Source organism: Coffea arabica, chromosome 1e (genome assembly GCF_036785885.1).
Source record: "Coffea arabica cultivar ET-39 chromosome 1e, Coffea Arabica ET-39 HiFi, whole genome shotgun sequence".
Lineage (NCBI taxonomy): Eukaryota > Viridiplantae > Streptophyta > Magnoliopsida > Gentianales > Rubiaceae > Coffea > Coffea arabica.
The window spans coordinates 50,744,177-50,766,619 of record NC_092311.1 but is presented as its reverse complement, the minus strand read 5'-3'; the positions used below and the strand labels follow the sequence as shown (position 1 = coordinate 50,766,619).

The 22,443-nt window shown below is 38.5% G+C and overlaps 3 protein-coding genes across 9 annotated transcripts; 1 reads left to right on the top strand and 2 right to left on the bottom strand.

The window, feature by feature from the left end:
- The first annotated feature begins 858 nt into the window (after positions 1-858).
- On the top strand, positions 859-3,103 carry LOC113712510 (calcium uniporter protein 6, mitochondrial-like). The gene is made up of 2 exons (XM_027235989.2): positions 859-1,639; positions 2,403-3,103. Exons 1-2 carry the CDS (start codon positions 1,121-1,123, stop codon positions 2,889-2,891), a joined length of 1,008 nt encoding a protein of 335 aa, XP_027091790.1. The 5' UTR covers positions 859-1,120; the 3' UTR covers positions 2,892-3,103.
- Positions 3,104-4,670: 1,567 nt separating this feature from the next.
- LOC113712469 (uncharacterized) lies at positions 4,671-15,754 on the bottom strand. 5 transcript variants are annotated; one of them, XM_072061661.1, is made up of 20 exons: positions 15,617-15,754; positions 14,440-14,552; positions 14,220-14,295; positions 13,980-14,122; positions 12,235-12,321; positions 11,225-11,308; positions 10,885-11,092; positions 10,637-10,722; positions 10,160-10,391; positions 9,948-10,071; positions 9,236-9,372; positions 8,817-8,925; positions 7,878-7,920; positions 7,511-7,682; positions 7,178-7,248; positions 6,936-7,029; positions 5,998-6,207; positions 5,710-5,916; positions 5,172-5,573; positions 4,671-5,093 (listed from the first exon to the last, which is right to left on the bottom strand). In XM_072061661.1, the coding sequence occupies exons 2-20, from the start codon at positions 14,466-14,468 to the stop codon at positions 4,953-4,955; spliced, it is 2,655 nt and encodes an 884-aa protein (XP_071917762.1). In that variant the 5' UTR covers positions 14,469-14,552; positions 15,617-15,754; the 3' UTR covers positions 4,671-4,952. The 5 variants fall into 5 exon arrangements, with proteins under 5 accessions (XP_071917762.1, XP_071917753.1, XP_027091714.1 ...); XM_072061652.1 differs by lacking the exon at positions 15,617-15,754 and adding an exon at positions 14,633-15,012; XM_027235913.2 differs by lacking the exon at positions 15,617-15,754 and adding an exon at positions 14,633-15,004 and having other exon boundaries at positions 4,671-5,078.
- Positions 15,755-15,892: 138 nt separating this feature from the next.
- Positions 15,893-18,831, bottom strand: LOC113712480 (bifunctional bis(5'-adenosyl)-triphosphatase/adenylylsulfatase FHIT-like). Of its 3 annotated transcripts, none has more exons than XM_072061695.1 (5): positions 18,601-18,831; positions 18,340-18,450; positions 17,228-17,374; positions 16,456-16,554; positions 15,893-16,347 (listed from the first exon to the last, which is right to left on the bottom strand). In XM_072061695.1, exons 1-5 carry the CDS (start codon positions 18,763-18,765, stop codon positions 16,342-16,344), a joined length of 528 nt encoding a protein of 175 aa, XP_071917796.1. In that variant the 5' UTR covers positions 18,766-18,831; the 3' UTR covers positions 15,893-16,341. The 3 variants fall into 3 exon arrangements, with proteins under 3 accessions (XP_071917796.1, XP_071917792.1, XP_071917801.1); XM_072061691.1 differs by having other exon boundaries at positions 15,893-16,351; positions 18,601-18,829; XM_072061700.1 differs by having other exon boundaries at positions 15,893-16,351; positions 18,340-18,468; positions 18,601-18,732.
- Between the last annotated feature and the right edge of the window lie 3,612 nt (positions 18,832-22,443).

Sequence of the window (22,443 nt, the reverse complement as noted above, 5' to 3'; positions counted from 1 at the left end):
GGTAGAAAAAGGAAACCCCCCCAAAAACAACCCTTGTCGATGATGCGTTTAGTCTCTCGCTGCTTTGACCGGCGGTATGTTCAGGTTTACACCATCATCATAATAATGAATAATAGGAGAATATTGCCCTGTCATGCCGGCCTGTGTGTAATTTTTTTTTTTTTTTTTTTACATGCAATTCCTTTTCTTGTTTTTTTCCTCGCAAGTGCGTCATGATTTGGGCTCTTGAATTCCACAACAAATTCCTGTAACCAAAAAAAAAAAAAAAAGGAAAAGAAAAAAAGAAGAAAGAAAAGTAGATAGTCATCCTCAACAAAGATGTGGAAAGATCATAGAAGTGAAGGTAGGATATATTATATTAGATATTTTATCACGCCCTGATCGTTACTTGCAATTTGTGGGTGAGTTTTGAGTTTTGGGAAGAAACTAAAAGGAATGTAAATGTAGAGAAAAAGATGTTATAAGATAGCAAATTTTTCTAAATAATAATATTTTACTTGCATCACAAATACATTTTTAAATTTACACCGATCACTTTTTTTCGGCGGTTGTGAGAGCCATTCATCCATCCATCCATCCATTGCTCCATCCCTTGTCCACAGCCCAAACTACTCGCAACTCGACTCGCTCTCTTCTGACTTAAATCTTACTCACTCCGCTCAGGTCTCTGTTGTATTTCTTTCCTTTCATTTTTTCTCAGTTTTGGATCTTAACAGTTCTGCACAGTTATTAATTATTAGTAGCAGTAGTAATACTTGGTCACTAACGCGAGACACCCCCAGTTACCGTTTAAACGGTCTTTTTCTTAAAAAAAAAAAAATAATAATAATAATAATAACCGTCCTCCGTCATTCTCGAAATTTTAATCATGGATGGGTCCTTGAGATCCATTCCCACCACTGCCCGTTACTGCCACTAACTCCTCTTTCCACCCCCACCCCCGCGATCCATCACTTTGTCTTCTTCACATCTTCTTCTTCATTATCGGCCATGTTTCCATACCTCCATCGCCATCATTCATCATAGCAGTATTAACACCCGACACGCTATACCTATTGATTAACTGATACGTCAAAAAGGAAATATAAAGATTAAAGTAGTTGTAAAGCAATACACACGAATGTGGAGGTGGACTTCTTATAACTTGTTGAAACAGGGCATAGCGGCGGCGGCTACGCGACCGGGAGGAGGAGGAGGGGTACAATCAGTGTTACGGGGTGGTCGGAGCTGCTTAAGGCCGCGTTTGGATGGCTGTTTTTGTCGTGGGTCTAGAGTGATTGGCTCTTCGTTTTACTCTGCTTCTACTTTTCCTCCAGTGGTCGGTGGTAGCGGCGCCGGCGGAGGAAGGGATGGGGATGATGATGATGAGAATGGGAAGAAGGATAATAACGTCAATGGAGGAGAGAAGATATCGTGTGCGGAGGCGAAGAGGCTGATGAGGCTGGTGAATGTGGAGGCCTTGAAGATGCAGCTTGGGATGGAGAACAAGGAGTTTATTGATTACAAGGACCTTCTTCAGGCTTGCCAGACTATGGGGGTCGCCAAATCCCCCCATGAGGCCGTCGCTTTTGTCGATGTTCTTGATGAGGCCGGCGTCGTTTTGCTCTTCCGAAATAAAGTCTACCTCCATCCCGACAAGGTACTAATTTCCCTTCCCTTCCCTTCAAAAAACCACCCGGACCCCTCCCTCTCTGTCTCTCTTGTGTTTTTCATTTCACCCATTTTAATTACTATAAAAATTGTCCTACATTGTTTTGGGTATGAGTTTTTTTTTTTTTTAAGACAAAGAAGGGGTTTTTGGAGATTATGGATTTGATTTGAAATTGTGTTTGTGCCAATTTGGTGGGGCTCAAACTCAATTCAAAGGTACCTTTCTCCTTAGATGTAGTAGTCACGGCATAATAATTACTCAGTTCTCCCTTTTTTTTTCCCCCTGTTTGTGAGCTTCCCAGTGCAAGGAAAATTGTTTCGTTCCTTGATTTTTGGAAGATGTAGTTCAAGGGGAAAGGGGGGAAAAAAAACAGAGATCCGGATTCAACATTTGTTATCCCCAAAACAAAAAAAGGGCTATACCTATCTTTACTCGCCAGAAATTTTAGTTTAGACAATCTGCTCTCCTGATCAGGAGCAACTTTAGTTGAAGAGAAGAAGCAGAGACAGGATACCACCATAGAACTCATCCGAGAACGAGTTATGTTTTTCATTGATAGGTCTGTTGCTTTTGTTGTGCCAGAGAGGATACATTGACCTTGAATGCTATAGCAGCTTCATACGTTGGAAGTCTGTTTGAATAACTGTTTATACTTGTGTTCCGACTTGGTCTATTTCACTGCTGCACGTGAACTCTTTCATAATTGATACTTAGGTATCGCATCCATTGGTGTTTGTTCTTTTGTGTTCAGGTGGTCGATTTGGTCAGAAAAGCAGTGCCACTCGCACTCTTGCCTGAAGATGACCCCTGCAAGGATGAGATGAACAAGATGCAGGAGAAGAAGGAGGAAATTGATAGGCTTGCACATAGGCAAGTCCGCTGCATTTTGTGGACTGGGTTGGGGCTTGCTGTGATACAAGTCGGTTTTTTCTTTCGCCTAACCTTCTGGGAATTCTCATGGGATGTCATGGAGCCAATTGCATTTTTCACTACTACGACAGGGATTGTCATTGGTTATGCTTACTTCCTTTTCACTTCAAGAGACCCAACTTACCAAGATTTTATGCAAAGACTTTTTCTCTCAAGGCGGAGGAAACTCTTCAGAAAATATGGTTTTGATATTGAGAAGTTCAAGGAGTTGCAGAAGAAATGCAAATCTCCATTGGATGTCCCTACTGCTGCCAGACATCGTATGGCCTTGCATACAGAGCATGATGATGATCTTCTGCATGGCCATTAACTCACTAATGTCAACTTGTTTCCCTCTGACTCCGTTTTTACTGTTGAGGCATTTACTTACAGATGTTTGTCTTTCTGAACCAAGGAACAACCCCTCTTGTTTCTTTTGAGGTGGTACACTCGTACTGACTGGCTTCCTTGGCCAATTTTTATACTTAGAAGATATATTTACTAAAAATTCTTTAATACAAGTTACTGAAATTCTTCTTTGCATATAGACCAGCAAGTTAACACGGAATCTTTGATTTCCTTGCTCTTCTAATTCTTCTCCGTATATTGAAATGCTGATTATGTTGGAAAATTGATGCTACTATGGAATTAGCTGTTGTGATTCAGCCTTGACATGTACTTCTGTACTGGCCGGACTCGTGAAAGTATGAACAGGTAAGGGCCTTGACCTTAATGCATTTGACTAACAGAATGATACCCTGTTGCTTTTGGTTCTAAAACTAGTTTTCAGATGCAAAAAGCTCAGATGTTTAGTTTGCATGTGTTGCTCATAAGGTCTGTCAGCTTCAGCCCAGGTTTTTTTTTTTTTTTTTGCACTAGGTCATTGATTGTTTTACGTCAACGTTACAGCCACTTATGCAGACCAAATGGCTATCCATTTCTTGAAAAATGGATGGGGATATATATTGGACCTAATACGGTTTTGAATACCAAAAAATGGAAAGAAATTTGCAATGATCCTCTCTTCCAAGTCTCTTTTTACTGCGCATTCTTTGTGCGTGTCCGATGGGATTGGTGCAATCGTTGTGATCAGGTTATAAGGACCTGTCTTTGCATTCTTAACTCAGTTCAACTGGGAGCTGACGAAAAATCAATTCACATTTGAGAACTGGTGCTTCAGAGCTTGAAATGATGCGTAAATGCTACCAATCTCCCTTCTAGTGTCATGATTGACAATCTTGGACATCACGGTGGCCTAACTGATTTCAGCTTGAGGATCAGTCCACCAATGTGATACAGAATGATTCACAACATAAAACTAGGGTAAAGTACGAGTGGATCCAAGAAATAGCATCTACGATTCTCTCCCACATTTTCCCATATCAAGATTCGTATCCACGCAAATTATTCGGACAGTTTCCACTGGCTTTGCAGGAGTCTCATCACTTGAAGCCATTGCAGCATTCCGTCGAAGTACTTAGTCGATATTAAATTGGCTCTTCAGCTGGGGGAAGTGGAAACTATTTACGATCTTGTTCTCCATGTCACTGCTGTACTTGGTAAGTTTGAGAATGTGCTAATACTGGCAGGGCATCGAAGAAGATGGACCAGGAGTTTAAGCTCCAATCCACATTGGTTATTAATTTTTTTTTAATCCAACTCAAATCCAAGGCCTTCTCATGTCAGGTGACACTGTCCAAGGAAGCCACCCGAAGATGACAACCACAATCATCCACAATTAATGGCAAGTTTGGTGGGAGGTCAACCTTGACCTTCCACCTTCCCAAGGCTGATAAGTCTTGGGGATACCAACAGCCTTGGGCTGTTGGCTGTCAGGTGCAACTAATTGACATTAAAACAGTCCTTGAAAGTGTAGCGCTATAACTGTTGGCGAGAGAGCATTCATGGCAGTTCTTACAGGACAGGATAAACAGAATAAAGTTCAGTACATTTTGAGTTTTTCAGGTAACGTTGGACTCGTTCTCTTTCAAATTCTTGCGGTGGTATAGTTACACTAAGCTAGCAATCGCAGAAACGGATGATTCTTTGGTAAGTAAACCATCGGGCACTGACTCCCTTTGGTCGGAAGTACATCCTTGGGCCACATGAATGGTCAACTTCTGCCTCGAAATAATTTCATTCTTCAAGACGAATCCTCACTAACAAGCGAAACGCCCCAAAGCAACATGCACATATACGAAATTGCACATGTCGTATTCATCGTTACATAAATTGTATCACTCCGCCAAAAAAGATGTACAGTTTTTGTATCTTGCATCCTTACCTCCCTATTTCCCCAAGAACTTTGGATATATGAATGATGGGAAAGATGAAGACGCAGAGATTTGCTATCCAATATGTCACCAACTATAAATATGTGTTACTCTACAATCTACATGAGCATATACAGATCATTCTTTTTAAATATCAAAAATTCACCTTCTAGGCTGTTTAGCAGATCAATCACAGATGACTCCGTTGATCCATTGAAGTGCCCCAAGATATCAGAAAGTGGTACCTGCATATTCCGAGACTAATATTCTTTAAAAATTATTTTCTTAGTAATGAACAAGATAAAGGGATATTACACCTTAACAGATTTACAACGTACCCCATGATCAAACTTCCCAAGCCAGCGTATAATTGAAGTCTCGGTTGCTTCTACCATAACTTCAGCCGGTACGTCCAAGGCATCAATCTTTTGGCGTTTCCTTGTAAGAGGTGGATCATTTGAAGAATCTACAGATTCTTCCATGCTTCTGCTCTGTATAGAGCTGTCAGAAATTGCATCTTCATTCCTTAACCCAGCCGAGTCACGGACTCCATTAACAAATTGAAAATTCTCAAATTGTTCTTCCTTTTGATGCGAGAGGTTAGTTCTTTCTGACAATAATGGTTTCCCATTCAAATGTTCATCCTCCTTGCAGTCATGCTGATTAATGGATTCAATTTCGCTCATGCCAAGTCCTAATTCTTGCATTGTCAAGCATGTCTTGATTTGGGAATAAGTTACCTGTAAAAATGTTTGTTAGTTCAGCATAATCATAATGGTGAACAGAAGTGTTGAATTTGAGGCAGTTCATTGACTGAGCCATAGGCTCCAAATTTTATCATGTCTTCAAAGTTAATGATGCTCATCCAATAATCACCTCTTCTGCTAATTCATTTTTTATGGGCTTTAACTTCTCTTTTCCAACTTTTAGGACAGCTTGCTGAATGCTCTTGTACACCTCTTGTGTCAACCCAATCTCTCGAGAGAATCTAAGCCAGTCAATTACACATCCCTCTCTTGCAGCTTCAAGAATATACTCAGCAACAGTCTGCTCCTTAATTGGAGCCGATCTTCCTGGGAAATTCTACGAAGCATGAAAATGCATATAGTTAAGGGAGGCTTGGGAACGAAGAAAGGGGATTCAAGAAAACAATTTAGAACTTACTGCAATTTTCTGGATTGTAAGGCCATCTTCTTGCCACTTTCTCCAGGCTTCAGACTTCGCTGGTGCCAGGTTTGCCGCTTTTGGTACTTTAAGAACCTCCTTTGGAGCGGGAGGTTGAGAGTTTGGAAGCCCATCCAAGGTAATGTTAAGTTCTTGAGAGAGCTGTTGGATCCTTTGAAGAAAATGATCACCATGAACTTTCATTAAGTGCTGCATTATCATTGCAGCTTCAAAGTTAGATAGAGGTCACAAACACAAATATTCGTGCAACCCAAGACAGTTCTACACGTTGAAATATAAGCAATCTCCAGTAATGACAAGCTTATGCTAAACGTCATTGTTTCTATTCTACCAAGTATTGTGGATTAAAGACAAGCAACGGTGGATGTTGCAAACCAGGGAGAGGTAGCAAACTAGCAAACATTAAAACCAAGTACATTTGGTTGGAAATGAAACCCAAAGTATATGCCGGACGATCTTAGAATGGAGGGAGCAATCCTCCCAGCTAGAACCTGACACATTCACAGAAGCAGCAACCAGCTGGATATTGGGTGGAATAACAAATATAGACAGATAACACATACGTGGCTCAATTAGTGTCACTTCCTTCTAACATAAAAGGAAAGCTATAGCACCAGGAAATGAATAACATCCAAAAACTGAATTAACAATTTAACCTAGCAGAAAGTAGCTAAAGATTACTCCACAAGGTTCAGATGTTTGTAGAAGTGAAATGTAGTCCCTGCTAAGTTGGTCAGACACAGAACCCTCAGTTCGAGTAAAACAAGATCTATTTTTTTTTTGGGGGAAAGAAATAAGATCTATAAATAAGAGAACTAAATTCCTGTGAATGAGTGCATTAGAGCATAGGATTCTAAATGGTTAGACGGATACAACAGAATGGAGATAGCATGCTGTGAACCATATGCTCTGACTACCTGGTTTACTCCATCTATATTAGCTAGTCTTGCTCTGGTTGATGGCCTTGTCAATGCTATCCTCCTTAGTGTTTCATCACCACAAATTGCATATCTGCAACCTCCAAACAAAATAGGAGACAGAAGTATCTCAAATGAGTTCTTTAGTTGGAGATTCTTTCTAAAGGAACATACTATCACAAAAATGGTAATTACAACATATCAGAATGGCTATAGGAATACTATCTAGAACAAGGACTTACGGAGCAGTTCCACTGACTCTTGCAAGTTTCAGTCTCTCTTCCAAAAGCAGTTTATAAAGTTGTGCTTCAGCCTAAAATTAAAAATACTTAAAGCATGTTAAGTAGAATCGTTGCTGCAAGTAGCCACCAAGGACAATAATATAAGCTGACATATCTTATTTATGGTACCAAGACCACATTCCCCAATAGAAATTTAAAACCAGTTCAGTTAGTTGAGTTCTAAATGCAGCATCTATTCAGTTAGAGTCAATTGATACAAATGGCATATCATGCAGGAAAGGGAACTGTCAGATGGAATGATTTTAGTCAATCCACTATACTAACTTTACCAACCTGAGACATTCCTTCAAATCCTGCCGATATCAGACCACCAAAGTCTCTAGCTTCATCCGTTGGAAATTTGTTTTCCACATCACCGATCATTTCAGAAGTGACTGCCACATATAATGGTGGTTGATAATCTGGTCTGCATGAGCTCAGAAACTGAAGCCCTTTGGGACCCACACTGGTGCATGGAACAAAAGAGAAAAATGAGAAACATGTATTAGGAAGATAACTTGTTGAATGCAAACCACTATATGCCAAGTTTGACAGCAGATGTAAAACTTTGTAAGACCAAAGCTGCAAAAGGATAAAGAGGATACAAAATTGTCTAAAATTCATGCGTGAACTTAAGAGTAATAGAGGAGAAGAAATTAACCTTATACTTCTGTACACATCCGCATACTTCTCAACCAAATAACCTATACCAAATAGGAAAATGTAGTCAGTCAGGAACTGCAAATGGATAGTTCAGGACACAAATTAAAATGACACACTGTTGATGCATGGTGACATGAAATTGTCAAAAGTAAAAACATTATATGCCAAAGATTTATCTTTTTCTGTTTATTTTATTTCCTTATTCCCTCTACACTTCTTGCATTGTCGCTCCAATTGCCTTTTCTTCCTTAATTATTTCTTTGACCATATGCTGACCAGGTAAGTGAATAGTTAGTGTCTGATGAAAAGCTCTCACGTTAGACATTGAGTAAGTACCAACTCTAGAATGTAAAAAAAAAACAGGACCTACTGATGGTTAGAATGCTACAAAAAGTCTCATGATCCTAAAAAGTGACCTTAAAATGCCATATTCCATTAAAAGGTTAATGGTTGTCCAGAAAGAAACACCTTGGTCTAGTTCGAGCTGAGTTATAATCGACAGTGAATCCAATCACTACCATAATTCCATTTCAATGTTACAATATTAGGTGCTTCAGCACTTTCCTATGAAATTAAATTGAGCTTATATCGTATCCATCATGAGTCAACCTTTCATGGGAGAAATATTTTCCCCTTCAACTTAACTTTGGTAGATCAGACAAGTCTTCGTGTGCTGTGACCTTGGTTGATAACAAAATGCTATATTTATCTCGCAGAAGTCATCATCAAATTCGCACTTCATCCAGCACATGAAAACTAATAAAAATAGCCAAAATAAACTGAACCCCACATACCTCAAAAAGTGCTTGGGTTTTTGGTGCATCCATGCAACTTATATATATATATATATATGTACACACACACACACACATATATTTGTCTCAACGGCCTAATGAGTACTAATGATAACTGGTGTGGTGTAGTTGCTTATACATACCTTTTACAATCAACTGATTCGCTAGAAACTTCCACCAGTTCACTGTCATCTCTTTCCCAAGGCCATGAAATGGAAGCTTATCAAATTGAGCATCAAGGATTTTCTTGGACTGTGACCACAAATTAGAAGTATGAGGAACAGGATTCTTTGAGCATCGAGCAATTGTCAAAAACAGAACCAGGTTAAAAGTAACATAATAGAAGTTAATTGACCAAAAGAAAAGAAAAAGCCGATTCGGAAGATCGTGAGATGCATTCACCCAACAAATTTCAGTATGCCAAGTACTGTAGGAGACTAGTTTCATGAATAATTCTTCTCAGCATCAAGAAGTGACTGGATTTTCACAAGCAAAAGGGACGTTTAAAAACTTCAACTGCCAAGTGGACAATTACCAAGAAGATGACTAATGCACAACTTACCTGTGAACCACGAAGAACGTCAACTGGCATATTGAGTCCCCACTGACCCCCACAGGAACGAATGCAGGCCATCAGAAGAAATGCTTCTCTAGACATGTCAGTCTCCTTCCTGGAGCTGGTGCAATTATCACAATTTCCTGCAAGTAACAACTATGTAACTACACAAAGATATTTCCCGCTAAATTTGTGATTCAACCTAGAGTTTCTGAAGGGTACTTCACCAGTAGCAACTTTTAGAAATATTTTCCCATGTAGAACTTGGGAGTAGCTTTTTATCCACAAAATACTTATACGGTCTTAAATAATTCCTTATCCTTGTTTTGTCTAATAAGCATACAACTATATCGTTCTCAATCCTAAGAAGAACATATACTCTTTTTAGACTCTTTTGAAGGATATGATTGAAAGACAAAACAAATCACAAAGAAGCCCCTCTTATTTGCTCCCTGCAATCCCAGTCCCTCTAGGGAAAAATATAAAGAATTTCCCTCCAGTTACTTGAGACTGAAGATTTTCTTTCTTGCTTTAAAGGCCTTAGTCAGATCAGAAAGTGAAAGAACTAACTATTATGAAGCATGATTGAATTTTCTTATGCTTTGGACATTAATTGTGCCAAGAACAAAATCTTACATATGAGGAAAAATACAAACCAATTCACATGATGTATAGAATGCAAGAAATAGGAAAGAAAAGTTTCAAGTAATACACAAACCACATTTGTCAAAAGTGCAAATTTGCCCAAAGTAGTCCAATAGAAATTTTCTTCTACAAGTTGTCAAGAAGCAATAATGTTGTGCGGCTACAAAAGAGTCCATTATAGCTTTTCTTTGATCTGCCTGCTCAAGCATCAAATAAAGAAATCAAGTGAAAATTTGAGTGCCTTTGGAATCATAATAATAATGAATAAAAAAACAAAAAAATTACCGAGTTTGCTTCTCTACAATAAAAATCAGCTTTTATGAAGTCACTTCTTGTGTAATAAAGCCAGCAGACCGAAGCAACACCATCTCGACCACATCGACCACTCTCCTGATAATAAGATTCCAAACTTTTTGGGCATCCGTAATGTATCACATACCTGATATCTGGCTTATCTATACCCATGCCAAAAGCAATAGTAGCAACCATGACATAGTATTCATCCCTGATAAATGACCTGAAGAAGTTGGAAATCAGTGAGCTTCCAGAGTTTCTCACTCAATCAGGTGCTTGGAGGAGTTCAAGCATTAGATGAATAGCGAACATTAGGAGAAAATACCAAAAGTAATGCCAGCTAGATACTTAATAACTTGTTAGTTAGTGGCACACAATTAGAAAACTTAACAGCCAGACAACTTAGGAGCATATAATGTTCAGCTAACCCTGTAAATTTCGAAATAGTTAATAAGAAAAATAATAGACCTGTGAGACTCCTCGCGTGCACAATTAGGCATTTGACCGTGGTAGACCCCAGCTTTAATTCCAACCTTGAGAAGTGACTTAAAGATCTAAGGAATGAGGGGGGAAAACAACACTACTGTTCAGACAATCAACAAATTTCAGTTATAAGCAATAAACAAGATGTAACAAAAAATGTGATGCTTCAGATCAGATAAACAAGGCAATTGCAGTGGTCTACCCTAACAGATGTAATGTGCTGGAGAAATTACATGTTCAGCATCTTTGACAGTTGTACAGTACACAATTGTTGAGCATGCACTCTCTACATATTTAGATATTTCTTCCACAAGCTCATCAACAAAAGGTGAACCATGGTTGAAAGATTTAACGCCATAAAAGAGATTTTTACGATCAAAAGAGCCAACAGTAACATGAGGATCCCTCATCTTCAAGGAGCTGATGATATCAAGACGGACTCTGGATCACATGACAAAGTGAGTTCATCAAAGCTTCACAAAGTAGCAGATAACAACAGCTATCAGCCAGTAATCATAAAGCTAATTTCAGAAGAAGAAAAAAAATAAAGATCTTAAATAGCAATACACTTACTTCTCTGTAGCAGTTGCAGTTAAGCCAACAAAGGGAACATCTAATAGCATATCACGCAACTTATCCAACTTTTTGTACTCAATCCTGCAGAAAGATAACATTGTACAATCTATAATGAGAGAAGGAATGGAAGATAAAGTTTGACAATGAGATGGAAAACTTGATAGACAAGAAAAGGGTGGAACTACTCGACACATGAAATTCAGTAACAGGTCTCAATGATACAAGGACTAGTAACCTTTCTCTCAATTCAGTAGAAATACTCAATTTAACAAGTACAATAGTTAGAGATAAACACTCACATCCAAGAAACAAGTGAACAGAAGGGTCTTATATTATTCAGCATCTGAAAGTAATAAATGCAATCTTGCATGGCACACATGCAATTTGCCTATGTCATGGTGCAGGCCTGATAAATGAAACTTTGACTTAAGTTTTGACAAGGTAGATCTCGCCGAGTATCAATGTCTTATCCTTTCCAGTTATATATCGAGAAAGTTAATAAATAGACAAAGTAAACTTGTTTTCTTCACAGACAGAAGAGAAGACACCATAATAATCAAATGACAACAAAAGAAAAGCTTTAAGTGGAAAAGAGAGAGAATTTGGATTTAAGCCATCATAGATTTTTCAGAAACCTGGGAAGGAGCACAAACAAAAAACTGATGGTAATAAGATACCGACCAGTGTAAGAATTGGTTAGACAGAATATTTTATTCAAAAACTGCCTCAAAACATATATATTATCTTTATACAGACGAAGGCAAATGCTTCACCCTCATCTCAAAAGATATTAGTGTTGTATCAGTCTACCCAAATCTATACATCACAATATGCTTAAATTTTGTATTTAGTTGAAACAGCAGTTTGGATCCCTCTCACTAACTCCCGTTTCCCGTTGTGTAGCCAAGTTCGCAAGAATAACCAAACATAAAATTTCAGATGTTGAAAGGGATTACCATTAATTTTTAAAATGGTTAAAGTATGGGTAGCAGCTGAAATAAGTTTACCGGAAATTATGGCCCCACTCTGAAATGCAGTGTGCTTCATCAACAGCCAGAAGACATATCCCTGTTTTCAGCATTCTCGACCAGAAGCTGAAACATCATCATATGTAACTCAGGACAGTAGCAGCAGCAAAATCCGAATGCACTAAAATGATTGGAAAGGTTGGAAAGGACCATTTACCAAAATACTGCAATTTATAATCGAAACTGCAAAAAAAATTGTCCTTTGTACTCATTTTCCGTAAGTATGGAAATCAATTTCTATAAAGTCAACTTTAGCATATTTTTTAAACACCAGCTTCGGCTTACTTATTCCCTTAGACTAAACGTCTACATTCTTTGTTTCCAAATTCTCACCCTCCTCCTCCATATTCACCCGTCTCTTTTTCTCAGTCCTTCCATTGCCTCTTATAATACTCATCAAAACAGCAGATTCATTGTAAAGACAGATGGATCAATAAAAATTGAACCACTGTGTATGCTTGCATCAACAGGTGCAGTTTTTACCAGACCTGACGCAGCATTTTGATATTGGCTGTAGACAAGGATTGTCATTGAGATATGAATTCGGTTAAAAAAGCGAAAAAAGAACCTGAAATATTTGACAACGGAGATTATGCTAAATCCAGAAACATCAAGGCTTTGTCATTGAAGAGTGGTTCAAACTTCAAAGTTAAATATACCATATAGGAATCCAACGTGTTATTGATTTAGAAAGGTTTTTGGATTGTAACAAGCCTATAAACCAAGCATGAAAGATCAGGAAGCACCAAAACAATGCATCACCGTGTGTACTTCTCCCAGCAGAGAAATTGCAGCAGGAAACTATATCATGTTTTCTTTTAACTCTGAAGTCCATTCTATGAAACTCGACTTTGAAGCCGACAAGCAGATTTACTTCAAGTCAACTTCAAAGTCTGTATTAAGAAAATCAACTTCTCTGATTTCAGGTGAGGCTATGTTTGACCAGAAGTAGATTACCCCAACATTGACTCTAAAGTTGGTTCCTCAAAAATCGACTTCCAGAAAAGAATAAAAAAGACAATATATCTTTTAATTTCGATTTAAAACCAAAATATTGTGGTAATAACCCCGGTTGGATAGTTCGGATAATCTGCCAGTCGTCTGAAATCATAACTGGTAGTCGATGAATAATGTCTGAGCATATTTTTCTGCCTCAAGATTCAAAGTTTACCAAGAAAATAAACCTTGATTAATGTCAACAGGTAAACATTGCGCCTTAACAAATCATCATTACAATCAACTGCATTTGACAGTACGAAATAACTATACAAGAAGCATCACACATGCATGTCTGAACAAACTTAACAAAGCAGAAGAAAAAGACATCCTTTTTCTGGTTTCAAGTGGGTTATTCTTTTTAAAAGGATACCTATGAACTGAATGTGGGTGTGCTCATCTACCTTTTCATGTCTATTCACAATCCTTCCCCACCTTTTTTTGGTTTAAGTAAAAGTTAAAGAACATATTTCTTACAAACTCAGAAAAAGGAAAACAAGAAAAAATACAAAAATACTCATCAATTAATATGGAAACAGGCAGTGAATGAAGGTAAGGAGGTGTTTGTTGGAACAGAAGCATGTTTACCTCATACGAAAAGATAACAATTGTTTCAAAGCAGCCACAAAAAATGGGAATTAATATCACTGGAGATGTGCTTAAACCAATGAACTTTGTTTAGACCTGAACCTACATTCTTGTTGGGATATTACTCAAATTTTATGTACCTGGAAGGAAGCAAGCAAGCTTTTTCTGGAGTCATATAGAGAATGTCATATTGACCACTCTCAGCAGCGCTTTGTACTCTCGAAGCACTCTGAGCACTAGAAAGATGCTCAGTTTTAATGCCCCTCTCCTTTAATGTCATTACCTATGCATTCAACCAATCCACAACAAACATGTCTCAGTCAAGTTTATCCCTTTTCTAACGTTCAAGCAGAAAGCACAATATGCGAAACGCCACAGACCTGATCTTGCATTAAGGATATAAGAGGGCTAATTACTACAGCAGTCTTTTTGGTGATCAATGGTGGCATTTGATAGCTTCATTACACAATTGAAAAAAATAATCAGACAAAAATAGAATTTCCTAACTAAAAATTTTTTAAAAAAAAAGTGAATTGAAATAAAATTACAAAAGTGAAAAATTTTTGTTAACCAAAATATAGGGCAATGATTGAAGTGTACCATAGTGACTTGCCGCTCCCAGTGGCCATGACCACCAAGCAATCCCTCCCGTCCAATATTTTGTCCACAATTTCTTTCTGATATGGCCGAAATGTTGAAAACCCAAAATATTTCTGCACCCAAAGAGGGAAACTTTGTTAAATTGTAATAAACAAATCAATTTGCCAAGCATAGATTTAGCAACAAACGCCACCTTAAGGACAGACTCCATAGCTTTTTTACGAGCCTTTAGCAGGAAGAGGGGAGGGAAACTGAAGAACGCAGTAGAACAATGATGACGCTGTTGAAGGAGATGTTACTTCTACTACTATTTGGCCTGGCTCCTGCTACTATCGCCTAAATGCTCAGCGTACCTTCCCAGAAAATTTCCCGCCATTTCGATACCCACACCGCATAAACCAATTAGGGAAATTTTAGACTCTTTTTGGCTCCTAAATGTTTTTCTACTTCAGTAAATAAGTGGATAATCCAGTTTTTTTTTTATAAAATGATTTATAAATAATCTTAAAAATATGCATGATGGTTGTTTGGGAAAGGAAAAGTGGCTTATTCACTCCAACATTTACACTGACACAGTAGCACACATTTTGTTCCTTGCCTGTTTGAACATTTTTTCAAAGGCACTTTTTGTTTTAAGAAAATAGGAGGGAAAGGAAATGGAGAGTTAAAAGATTTTTGATGTTTGGATTGGTTTATATAGAGGGAAAAAAGAGGATATTGAGGAAAAATTGTTTGGAATACGGAAGAAAAGAAAAGAAAAGTAAGTTATGGCTTTTTATCAATAATTTTAAAAGTCTAATTTATGAAAAAAATATATGTATTTTAGAAAATTTTAAATTTTTTATGAATCTCAATTTCCTTTTACTCCGTGCGGAAAGCAAATTGATAAAAAAGAATAATTAAATTTTATCTCTCCATCTCCTTTCCTTTTCCTTCCCTCCCTATAAACCAATCCAAGTATCAAAAACCTTTTCTTATTCCACCATTTCCTTTTCTTTCCTTTCCCTCCTAGTTCCTAAAAACAAACAATGCCCAAGTCAAGAGCCGTTTAAGTTAAAATAAACAATCTCCTTGCTTAAATTGACCATCATTTTCGTCATTATCGCCATAATTTCCCCTCTTTTAAATCAGCATTATCCTTATTTCATTTAAAAACCTATTGAATATGAGAATCTACCTTAACAAGGCTTGATCGAACTTCACATTCAACACGTCAAACTCTGGATGGTTACTTTGTCTTGATATCAACTCAGATTACTTGCTGATTTCTATATCATAGACAAACACAAAAGAATTCTTTGAATGAGCTTCTACTCGAACGCAGGAAATTTGGAGGGCATATATTCTCTGAGCAGTCAAACAACTTAGTCCAGTGCAGTGAAAAAATTATCGATGATAACCCGATATCCTTGTTCCCTGATTTAATACGACGGAAATTACTTGGAGAATTGACTGACTCCGAAATGACCAGTAGTCTGTCGATACGTAAACCCCGATTACAACTCTTGGTAGAATAGATCTGTTTCCACCCTGTTCTGGGTGTCTAAAGGCAATGTAACATCGGTTGTAATGGAAAAATTGTAAGAACATCTATTTGTGAGAATCTTGAGAAGCCGGCAATGGTCAAGTTCTACCGAAGCAGGTGTACCAAGTTTGGAGCTGTATCCAACACACACCAACTAGACAAGAATTGGAATAATAGAAAAGACTTCACCCATATCCATTGGTTAAACAAGTCGCTGCGCAGGCGGAGCTCTACACAAGCTATTATCCGCGGGGCGCCAGTAAAAAGTTTCTAGGAGAGAAGCTTTCTGTATTCTTGTGCCTCTTCAGCCATCTCCTCCATGCTTCTGTCTTTTCTCTCCTTGTCCAAATCAAGCTTCTGCTGCAGTTCCTTCTCCTTCATGTCTATCTACAAATCGCATAGCATAGAAATTAGACGTCAACTTGATCATTTCAGCTGAATGTTGACATAAACTCGCGACTACAAAAGATGAGGCTAGTTTTCGATCTTACAGCATCATAAATCTCATCATTTTTCTCAAAGTCACCACCTTTCCGCGGAACGATGTGAATGTGAACATGCGGTACTGTCTGTCCAGCTTGGGGTCCATCCTAAGGTATCAAAAAAGCCAGAAAAAGATTAACAACAAAAGTAACCTAGAGCAGCATACGAAAGTATTAGCACTTTTAATACCATAGTGGAAAGAGCAAAAAGATTGCAGATGTACCAAGCCAGGTTTAATGCAATTGAGTACTTTCAAACAATGGAGAAAAGACTAGGAAACATATTCAACTAAGATAGCAGAGCAGCTGGAGTCACACTAAGGGAAACCTACATCATCTTTCACCTAACAAAAGTTTCCTTCTTATCTTCAACATATTGAGCTGAAAAATTAAGAAGTTGAAGAAACAATTGGGATATATGTTAGCTCAGCTTACTATCACTCCATGGCTGTTTATCTAGATCAGAGCAAATGTTTAAAGAGGCCAAGTATAAAGAAAGCTGCATTGCACACGTGATTCTGGAAGCCTGCACAGTGTGTAAGATACTGTCCAGGGAACAGCTATGTAAGCAAATAAAAGAGGGAAAGGATGGAAAGATAAAATAGCTCTTGCAAAGAAGTCACTATGATTAGTGTGGATAAAAACTGTTTCAAGGGCAAATACTTCTGAAATTGCTCTGTATTTTGGGTAAAATCTTACAAGCTGAACCGCTAAATTTATGCAAAAAACATCCGACAACTAGCAGCGATGCAACAGACATATGATTGTAAAGCTTCCTTACTTGAATTGCAAATGTGAGGGAGGATGCCTTGTGGTAGGACTCAAGTTGGCTTCCAACCTCTTGTGCAGTAAGCCATAAATCACTTGTCTCATCAGCAGTGAGATCAACGAAGCGCTTCACTTCACGTCTTGGGCACACAAGCACATGTGTATAACGTCAAGTCAATCAAATCATTGTTATAAAGCTAGACGAAGGTTCTAACTTGAAACAGATAACTGTATCTCCATGGTACCAGTAACCACCTAGTACTCTTATCGCAACAGAAATTCAAAGCTAATAAAAGTGTGCAAGGTTCAGATACCTTGCATAAGAAAATCAGTTACTTTTCTAGTTGGAACACTGTGAGAGCCACATTAAAACAACTTCAGGCATATTCAGGACTATGGTAGGCTCCCATAGAAAACAGAAAACATAGCTGCAGAAGTAGAACATATAGATGTACTACATTTGAAGTTGATACGCTTAAAGTTTAACCACAGAAAAAATGTGCAGCGTTTTAAGTTTAAGCAGCCAGTAAGACAATAGGCATGCTGAAGACTTGTATTTCTTAATACTAAAACTGGATGCAGTATTAGTAACATGTACTCAGATTCCCACAATATAATCATAAACACTACCAAATTTGAAATTTCTCTTCGTTTTACCCACTTAATCGTTCATTGAATCCATGAAATTAGCATATTAGTCGTGAGTTTGTTTCCCCCGCACGACAATGCACACATACAGAAAAGGATATGACCTGCAAAAGCAAAGGGAAGAAATTACACAAAGACGAGCTTATTCAAATAAATAAAATTAACTCGCCTTGAGCTAGTTCACCTACATCTTTATTGACTAAATCCAAAATCATGCATAAATAACAGAACCCTTATCTAATCATCTAAAAAAAAAACACTGAATTGCAGAGAATACTCAAATTCCCGACCCCCCCCCCCTCCAAAAAAACAAAAATACCAAAAAATCCCCAAACAGCCAAAAAAAATTACACAATTTAATACCAGCAAGACAACCTTTTTAACCAGAAACGGTTGGGAGTCCCACCAAATGTGCCTCTTTTTGCTACTTTAGTTATGGAGTTCTGGGAAATGCATGTATGATAAGCAGTGTCAATTACCAGGAAGAAGAGGGCGGAGGTTGACCATGGCATAGGAAAGATGTGTGGAGTAGAAAACTTCCTTTGGGTCTATCTTGTATGGCCCAAATGCATACGTTTCGGTGTCCATCTATGAAGCATATATTCACTCCCGAATTAACAACATAGGGAAGGTTAAGAAACCAGAAGAACCAACAACAAAAGAAAAAGAGAAAAAGAAAAAGAAAGTAGTAGATGCAGATGAATTGATCAAGGGCACCAAGTACTAGTATAAAGTTACCGTGTTGGATGAATAGGAGTTGCTCAGTCTGCGGATTAACCGATGTGTAGTTGATCCGAGCTTTGCTGTATACGGACCGGTGGAGATTTGAAGCCCTCCTCTTGCTATTGCCACACCACTGGAAAGACAAGGCACTACTCGTACTAGTTGCTTCACCAACAACATCACAACACAGGACTCCTGCTGCAGAATGAGAAGAAGAACCAAAACGTATTTTACTCTCAATTCATTTTATTTTTCTTTTAATTTTTCAACTTAAATTGGGCCTAGGTTTGAGGAGACTGTTGAAGCGGTAGTCCTTGAGTAATGGGCCGGACTTAATTGGTAACGAGGCCTAAACAGCCCATCTTCACAGAGAAATCGATTCTATCCAACACTTATCCTAAAATTGCTGCTGTTAACTACACCTTTGTAGTTAACTAGGATCGCATAGCACCGTTTAAAATAACTGTTTTTTGGGGCATTTTTAAAATATTTTACTGTAATAGTATATATGAAAAAAAATTTACTATAAATGTTTTTTGAAATATTTGATATATTGTATGGATAAGATGTTTTTTGAATTATTTTTGTTTGTATATTACTGTAGTATTGTATTTAAAAAACTTATTTTTAAAAAATAGGCCAATTCAAACGAAGAGTTTTGTTGACTGTGTTTTGAAACACCAAAAAAAGGCGTTCTTTATTTTTTTTAACGATCAATTTTGTTGTAAAAACACGGGTGATCACTAACATTAATGGGTTCGCTTTACTTTGTCATTTTCCCTTTCTCATTTTCGAGCATTACATGGAAAAAAAATCTAAATACCAAACTTAATTGGTAAGGGTATAATTCAAATGATTATGAGATCGGTGATTTAACTCAAAAGTCCTCCTCTTTTCCTTTCTCTTATGAAATGTAGAGACTCCCTCGTAGTCCAAACAATATAAGATGGGATGAAACATGAGTAGGGCTGCAAACGAGTCGAGTTTTGGACTTATCGAACCGAGCTCGACTTAATAATAGGTGGGCTCGAGTTCGAGCTCAAGCTTGAAAAGCCAAGAAAATTGAGCTTGAGCTCAACTCGACCAAGGAAAAGTGTCAGGACCTGGTTGAAGAGATTTTGGACTGATTGGGAGGGAATTCAGAAAGAGGGAAAGATTCAGAGAGAATTGAGAGAAGAGAGAGAAAATGAGTTTTCATTTAACAGAAAGTAGTTACAAAATCCCTCCCCAGCCAATCACGAGCTCTCTTATTTATAACCTGTCTAGATTACTAACTAACTACTCTAACTAACTACTTAAGTCTAACGACACCGTTTTCTGTCATTTCATAACCTTGGGCCCAAACGACGACGTCTTCCTTCAGCTTCCTGACAATCCCTTCCTCTTTGGTTTAGACTTGTCCGCAAGTCTCAAATTCTGGAAATTGTTGTTCTATGAAGTCCTTGTCTTCCCATGATGCTTCATCATACTCCAATTGCTGCCACTTGATCAAGTACTGCACCACTGGTATACTTTTCCTGAGAATAGCTCTCATCTTCAAGACCATTTCTGGTACTAAAGGACACTGATCCTGCAAATCAAATTCTGGTAGAGTAGTGGAGGTCTGCTGTGGAGGTCCAATCCTTTTCTTAAGTAAGGATACGTGAAACACTGGATGTATCCTAGCTGTAGGAGACAATTTAAGTTTGTAGGCGACCTCACCAATCTTCTTTTCCACTTCAAAAGGCCCGTAGAACTTTGCTGCAAGCTTGAGATTCTTTCTAATAGCTATGGTCTGCTGCCTGCAAGGCTGCAACTTGAGAAACACTAATTCTCCTACTTCAAAACTCCTCTCTGTCCTGTGTCGATCTGCGAAATATTTCATTCTCTGCTGAGCCTTCAGTAGATGCTCCCTGATACTGGCAGAGATTCTTACCTTTTCCTGAATCACTTGAGTTGCTGCAGGAATGATAGAATCATGGTAGGGTCCCATTGGAAAGGGTAAAGCCTTATAGCCATAGAGGGCTTCAAAAGGGGTCGTCTCTAAGCTTGAATGGTATGCAGAATTGTACCACCATTCTGCTAAGGGAAGCCACTTGCTCCACTGATTTGGAAATTCTCCAGTCATACACCTCAGATAAGCTTCCACACACTGATTCACCCTTTCGCTCTGGCCATCTGTTTCTGGATGATACGCAGAGCTATAGCATAAACTCACCCCAATCAGTCGAAATAGTTCCTTCCAAAAATTGCTAGTAAAGACTTTGTCCCTATCCATAACTATAGTTTCAGGCAGACCATGAAGCTTATACACCTGATCCATGAAAACCTGAGCAACTTGCTTGGCAGAGAAAGGATGAGCAAGTGGTAGGAAATGACTGTACTTGGTGAATCGATCCACCACTACCAGAATGGTGTCAAGGTTCTGTGAAATTGGAAGTCTCTCTATGAAATCCATAGAGATATGTGTCCACGCTTGTCTAGGTATAGGTAATGGCTGCAAAAAACCAGGATGTTGAACATGTTCAGCTTTATTCCTTTGGCAACTATCACAGGCTTGCACAAACCCCCTAACCTCCTGTTTCATCTCAGGCCAATAGAATATGCTACTGATTCTGTGCCAACTCCCTCTTTGCCCTGAATGACCTCCCACAGAAGAGGAGTGCAAGGCTTCCATGATCTGTCTTCTAACTCCATTGCTTGAGCCAACATAAAGTTTCCCTTTATATCTGAGAATACCATCACTGAGTTCATACAGATCTGGGTACTCAGGTTGCAGGATAAGTCTAGCAATCAGCTCCTGGCACTGCGAATCTTGTTCATAGCTCCTGACCAATTCTGACCAATCCTGACCAGTTCATAGCAATCGAAGCTGGCCTAGCAGAAGACATAGCCAAACAAACTCCTGTCATTTGTTCCCCCTCTCCTGTCTCATCAGCTCTCCTGGAAAGAGCATCAGCCACTAAGTTCTCACTGCCTCGCTTGTACTGAATTTCATAGTCCATTCCAAGTAGTTTAGTCAACCACTTATGTTGTATTGCTGTTGTTAATTTCTGATCCAGCAGATACTTTAAAGACTGATGGTCAGTCCGTATTATAAAATGATAGCCTACTAGGTAATGCCTCCACTTTGTCACTGCCATCACCAGTGCTAGTAGCTCCTTTTCATATGCAGATAACCCCAAGTTCCTTGGACTCAATGATTTGCTAAGGAAAGCTATGGGATGTCCCTCCTGCATGAGTACAGCTCCAATGCCTCATCCACTTGCATCAGTCTCCACCACGAATGGTTGCTTAAAGTCAGGCAACTTAAGGACTGGAGCTGATGTCATTACCTTCTTGAGTAGATCAAATGCTTGCTGAGCTGAGTCAGTCCAGGTAAATGCATCCTTCTTAAGCAGATCTGTCATTGGTTTACACAAGATGCCATAGTTCTTAATAAATCTTCTGTAGTAGCCCGTGAGCCCCAAGAATCCTCTCAACTCCTTCACTGACTTAGGTGTTGGCCATGTTAGAATGCTGTCAACCTTGGAAGAGTCCATACTAACTCCTTCTTCTGCAATGGTATGTCCCAAGTATTCCACTCGAGTTTGTGCAAATGAGCACTTGGACTTCTTTGCAAACAACTGGTTTTCCCTGAGCACCTTCAGTACTATCCCCAGGTGTTGCAGGTGTGATTCCCATGTCTTACTGTATATCAGTATATCATCAAAAAAAACTAGAACAAACTTCCTCAAATATGGTTGAAACACTTGATTCATCAAGGACTGAAAAGTTGCAGGTGCGTTAGTCAGTCCAAAAGGCATGACTAAGAATTCGTAGTGTCCACAATGGGTCTGAAATGCTGTTTTGTACACATCTTGAGGCTTGACCCTTATC